Here is a 6,275-nt window from a genome sequence, read left to right as displayed (position 1 = left end):
AAAAAAAAAAAAAAAAAAAAAAAATATATATATATATATATGAGACAATGGGAGGATACAGTTATTATAAATGATAAGGTTTATGGTATGATCATAGGAGCGGATGGTTGGGAGGGATACAGGACAAGATTATTTGTGGTGAGGAACTGAGAGGTAAGGATCTTCCATATGAAATATGAAATCACCAAGAACTAAGACAGGAAAAGCAATGAAGAGATGAGCCAGGTGTACCTCTTAAGATTTAAATTATGATAGAGGTTATCTGTACAATTCAGGTGTTCCTATACTGGTTTTGTTCCTACTACCTATTCTGTGGTATATTATGCTTCAATGAAGTGTACTGTTAAAGAACTTGCTGCTTCCTCCTGCAATATAGTTGCTTTCCATCAACATCATAAAGCTATAACTATCTGTTCTCAAGAGATCATCCTAAGGACTTCCCTGGTGGTCCAGTGGTTAAGAATCCACCTTCCATGGGCTTCCCTGGTGGCGAAGTGGTTGAGAGTCCGCCTGCCGATGCAGGGCACACGGGTTCGTGCCCCAGTCCGGGAAGATCCCACATGCCGCGGAGCGGCTGGGCCCGTGAGCCATGGCCGCTGAGCCTGCGCGTCCGGAGCCTGTGCTCCGCAACGGGAGAGGCCACGACAGTGAGAGGCCCGTGTACCACAAAAAAAAAAAAAAAAAAAAGAATCCACCTTCCAATGCAGGGGACTTGGGTTCGAGCCCTGGTTGGGGAACTAAGATCCCACATGCCACGGGGCAACTAAGCCCACACGCCGCAATAAAAGATCCCGTGTGCCACAACTAAGACCTGATACAGCCAAATAAATAAATAAATATTAAAAAAAAAAGAGAGAGAGAGAGATCATCCTAAATGCCTAGATACAAAAGAAGCAGATAAGCTTCCTACCCGTGGCTCTTAAGAGTTTAACATTCAGAGATGATAATATTTCCAAACACTAGAATTAACGAGTTCTGACCATATCCCAAGGTTTTAGAAACAGGAGATATAGTGGTAAAAAACAAAGAAAAGAAGTCTTTAGTTTAGTATTATAATACGTGGTCAATATCATTGCTACTGCTTATTATGTTACACTGAAGCTAGGATTATTTAAAATTCATCAAATATTTGTTGCGTGCTTACTTTGAACTTTTATTTTAAAAGTGAGGGGATATATGTATACATATAGCTGATTAACTTTGTTATATGGCAGAAACTAACACAACATTGTAAAGCAATTATACTCCAATAAAGATGTTTAAAAAAAAAAAGTGAGCAAAAGAGACATAGTCACTGCCCTCAGGGAGCTTACGGTATAAGACAATAATGAGAACAATGAAAACAGAATAATAACTAGAAGGTCTACACTGGTGACCAAAAAGGGTATCTATCGATTGTCTATTTATAGTCTCAAAGCATAACTTATTTTTTCTGCCTTACATTAAAAATGAGAAAACATGGCTTCAGACCACACCCACTTAATTTGCTAAAAAAACTAACAACATCAGGCTATCACCAAACAATTTTTCTTCAAAATTCTTTAGAATTAGAATAAAAACTAACCAAAGCCTAGCTTCCTCCCAGGCAAAACAACTGTATACTAAAGTACTGTAATTTTACATTAAAAATTACTTATCCGACATAAAAAAATGAAAACAATGTGATGGATCAAGAGTGATTTCTATTTGCCTTAAAAATTACCTTTCTTCAATGTTATAATGTTTGTGCAATAATTAAAATTAGGGTTAAGGAATAAAAGTAACTTACCCTTCGATCAGCTGCTACAAGTCTAAATTCCTGCAATAACTTGCCAAAAAAAGATCTTTGTGGTTTTCTAAAGAGATGAATTGTCCCCTTTAAAGCAAACAAAAAGTACACATATCAGCATTTAAGTATCTAATCTTCTTCATTCCTGCGATATAGTAATAACAACTAACATTTCTTGAATGCTCATTATGTCCCAAGCAATTATTCTAGACACTTTGCATGTATTTACCTATTTAAGACTCACAATCATCTATGTGGTGGAAACAATTTTTAGTAAATTGTCTAAGCACACAATGCTAGTAATGGCTGAGCAGGAATTCAAACCCAGGCATTTTAGCTCTAGACCAAACTCTTTTTTTTTTTTTAAATGGATTCGGCAATTTTGAACCAGAAAACCAGTTTGCCAAATAGCTCTACTGGAAAGAAATTATTACAATTTACCTAACTAAAGCTTTATATATGAAAGGTTTGGCAACTATTATTACAGGAAAACCTTTGAGTTTCTCTCTCAGGCATTCAAAGTATCTGACATCCTATCCTACCTAGCTTCCATGGTCCCTGCTAGTACACAGTATGGTACTAGCAGAGAAAGGTCATGGCAGTGGAGTTACCAAGGAGAGAAGAGACTGAGTGGTGATTACAGTGGGATTTACCACTCAAGTTCAGGAAACCATGTAAGAAAGCCTTAACATAAAGGAGAGCTCAAGCACACATAGGAAATTAGCCTGTGATTAAGGTAGTATCCAGTATCAGTGGGAGAAAGTATGAGTTATTCAATAAATAGTATTTGGAAAAAAGGTAAAGTTGGATCCTTACTACTCTAATTTTTCATTATTTTAAAATCAAAATATAAAACAACAGAATAATTGAAGAAACTCATGGATGTATAATTTTATAATCTTGTATGTGGAGAAGACTTTTCTTAATAGGACATAAAACCAAGAAGCTGCAAAGGGGAAAAAATTGATCAATTTTACTATACTTTCATGATGGGAATACAATACAAAAAACAAAACAAAAAAACACCCTGGAAAAATAAGCTGTGAAAATCTTTGTTATTACAAAAGCAAAGTAATTGTTTCTAGGGCAAAAAAAATCCTTCACAATTTTCAATGGGTCATACATAATTTGATTGCTAAGTGCCATGTACTTAAATTTTTGGATTTTAACAAAACATTTTCTTAGATGGTAAAGGCCACAATCACTGTAACAACCATACTACATTTCTACCCCATTAAAGTTAGCCAATTTGATTCAAACACTGAAGCTCCACAGATAGCAATGGAACTAGGAGTTAACAGATTAAAAATGTGAAAAACTTTCAGATTCAATTCAAGCAGAGGTATGATTTTCCTATAGTCAGCATCTAGAAACATCTCAATAGTTATAAAATGATATATCCCATTTCTTCAAGTTTTACATGTCATTCGTTGCATTATGTTTAGACTCAGGAAAGGCAGAACACAGGCTGAGCTCTAGAAATCTGGCAAAACAAAAACAGCAAAATGTTGATAACTGTCGAGGCCAAGTTATGGTTACATTGGGGCTCATTATATTATATTCTCTCTACTTTTGTGTATGTATGAAAATTTCCACAATAAAAACGTTAAAGTAAAAAATATTTTTAAAAATGTAAAAATAAAGCATCAGGATAAAGGTACAACTAATTTTCATATCCAAATAAAGACCAGTGTATAGCTATAACCCTCAGGCTCCGCTAAACCAATTCAGTTGAAAAGGAACAGTATGCTATTTTCATCTGAGATGCTAATAAATGCTAATGTCAACAAGCATACTGTAGTCGTAAAGAATTATGTGTGGATATTTTGGTCCCAAAGATAAATTCCACTTAATACTGGTATTCTTGAATATCTTCTAACTTCAGCCCATTTAAAATTATTTCAGTTACTTTAAGTTTCAGGTTAAAGAACTTCCCTGGTGGTCCAGTGGCTAAGACTCCAAGTTCCCAATGGTGGGGGCCTGGGTTCGATCCCTGATCAGGGAACTAGATCCCACATGCTGCAACTAAAAGTTCGCATGCCGCAACTAAAGATCCTGCACGCCACATCCAAGACCCAGTGCAGACAAACAAATGAATAAATAAAAATATTTTAAAAAATAGTTTCAGGTTAAGACAATCAATAAGGTTTCTAAAAGGCAGAGGGCCATTTCTGATGCCATTCTGATAGTGGGGGAAAACCAACAAAAATCTTAATTTTCACGTCACTTTCCAAAATTATATTGGCTCTCCACTGCTATCAGGATAAACTCCAAATTTTACAACTTGGAAGTCAATGCTTTCAATGAGTTAGCCTCAGTTTCTTTCCATTTTTTCTTCTTGCTCCAGATGAGAATCCTCATCTCCAACTAAACTGCTGTTCTCCTTGTCTCATGATCATACCATTCTAGAGTAAAAAGGCCAGACTCGTCTAACCCAAGCACTAATAGCCCTGAAGCACTTAGCAAGTTACCTGACCTCTGTTTCCTCATCCAAATGAGAGTAATGAATAGCAGACTAAGAGTACTAGAGTAAGGGACAAAGTACTCAGTTTACTGGTTCACTTCCTACATGAAGCCTTATTAGATTATTCAAACTATAGTTTTTTATGCCACTTGCTTTGTAATTAACCATAGGCTAGCCTTCATCTTGTCATCTTGCATGGTAAGTTAATTTTTTAGTAACTTCACTAATGACAAGGGCTATATTTCCTTGACATTTTCTAAGAAAGCACTACGCTTTGCACATAGCATGTTATTAATAAATAATACATAATGGGTAACTTTAAAAATAAAACTTAAATGCTACTATTTCCCTTATTACTAATGTTTCATGCATAAAAATTTACTGCCATGGCTACTTATTCAGTGTTCTATAAAACAGATATTTATTGAAAACTTCCTCTGGGCCAGGCACTGTACAAAAGGTTCTGGGGATATCAGAGTGAATACATAGGTCCTCCTCTCAAAAAGCTTACAGCCTAGGAAGTGAGAAAGACAAGTGAATACACAACTTTAACACAGTCTGGCAAAATGCACCAGATGTTACTGGTAAAAAGCACCCTCACAGGAGCATAAAGGAGGCACTTAATAGGATGTTGAGACATGGCAGAAAGGCTCATGAAAGAGACTAAAGGACATGTTAAGGGTTATACTGATAAGGATGGCAGACAGGAAATGGAGAGCAATTCTGGCAGAGAGAAGAGCATATATTAATTCGGTGCAAAGGTCTAATTCTTAGAGCACAATCTGCAAGCTGTTCACTGTAGCTGGAATATGGGTGTATGTATGTATGTATGTGTAAAAAGAGCCTGTAAAGGTAAGAAGCTAGACTACAGATGTCTTTGCTTGCCATACTAAACAGGACTTTAGCTTTCAGGCTAAAGGAAAAAAAAAACCAGAAGAATATTAAGCATGGGAGTGGCATGGTCAAGTTTAAGAAACTTAACTCTGTCTACACAGTGGTGAATGTTCTGAAGGAGAACACAGCTATTTGGTCAGCCAAGAAGTAAACTTTTATCCACTTACTGCATGTAAAGGAAGGATTACAGGAAATTTAGAAAATATTTTCAAATATGTGAATAAGACATTTTTTCGACCATATCCACTCAAGGAAAAAACTTAGAGTGACAGTGCTGGGACACAGAAACGTGATCCTTTTGTCATATACAGGCTATCAATAAGAGACCCATAAATTTTCTGATACAATGGTGTGTACCTCTTTTGACACTGAAATCACAATCAACTGCTTATCTTTGGATAAAATTCAGAGCTATATACTTGATTTCTAAAGGAATAAAATGACTAACACCTCTAACAAAATTTAAATACCACATCCCCAAAGCCATAAGGTATACTGGGATCTACAAACGCACACAAAAAATAAGCTGCAGTAAGAGACACTATCAACACCTTGACTTTCGCCAGTCTTTGGCCTTCTGAAAGCTGCTGCCATACTCGGCTGTCGCACTCGATAAAGGCAAGTTGGAGACTGGGGCGTCAGCCTCAATACCCTACTAACCATCCTCTTTATTTACGCCAGTGTTATCGTCACTGCTGTAAGCATCACTAATACGGTCGTTGCTGCTGTGGACTTGTTTTCTGATCTTTTGTTGGTGTTGCAGTCGCTGACACTGGCAAAGACTTTTATTTCTATTGCAGGGAGGAGTCATAAACTCGCCCAAAGCCGAAAGGTCGGCCTGGAGCGGGGCCGGGGTCCGGAACAGCAAAGGAACAGGGTGAGGGAGCGAGGGGGCATCAGAGCTCTGATGGCACGCTCTCGGACGCCAGCCGCTCCTCCCGGGGACCCCGAGCATAACTCCGACGACCCCACCTCTGGGTGGCTGAGGCATTTCAAGGCCGCTTCAGGACCAGAAAGGATAAGAGGAATCATTTACAACAGAAACCCTCAAGACCCTGGCCAACTCACCATGATAAGGAGCGACACAGCTCCCGCCGGAAGACGGTCTAGGAGCTGGTTTTTCCCTAGAGCGGAAGGGGGTTGGGCATC

The 6,275-nt window shown here is 37.8% G+C and overlaps 1 protein-coding gene across 1 annotated transcript in view; it reads right to left on the bottom strand.

The window, feature by feature from the left end:
- SLC30A6 (solute carrier family 30 member 6) overlaps positions 1-6,270 on the bottom strand; it is a 70,023-nt gene extending 63,753 nt beyond the window's left edge. Inside the window, exons 1-2 of the mRNA XM_007102466.4 lie at positions 6,195-6,270; positions 1,769-1,855 (exon numbers count right to left, since the gene is read on the bottom strand). Coding sequence (XP_007102528.2) covers positions 1,769-1,855; positions 6,195-6,197 — 90 coding nt within the window. The 5' untranslated portion in view covers positions 6,198-6,270. The remainder of the gene's footprint in view (positions 1-1,768; positions 1,856-6,194) is intronic.
- Positions 6,271-6,275: the final 5 nt, after the last annotated feature.

The sequence above is a fragment of the Physeter macrocephalus genome, chromosome 12 (assembly GCF_002837175.3).
Source record: "Physeter macrocephalus isolate SW-GA chromosome 12, ASM283717v5, whole genome shotgun sequence".
Lineage (NCBI taxonomy): Eukaryota > Metazoa > Chordata > Mammalia > Artiodactyla > Physeteridae > Physeter > Physeter macrocephalus.
The sequence above is the reverse complement of the archived record's forward strand: the minus strand, read 5'-3'. Positions and strand labels throughout refer to the sequence as shown.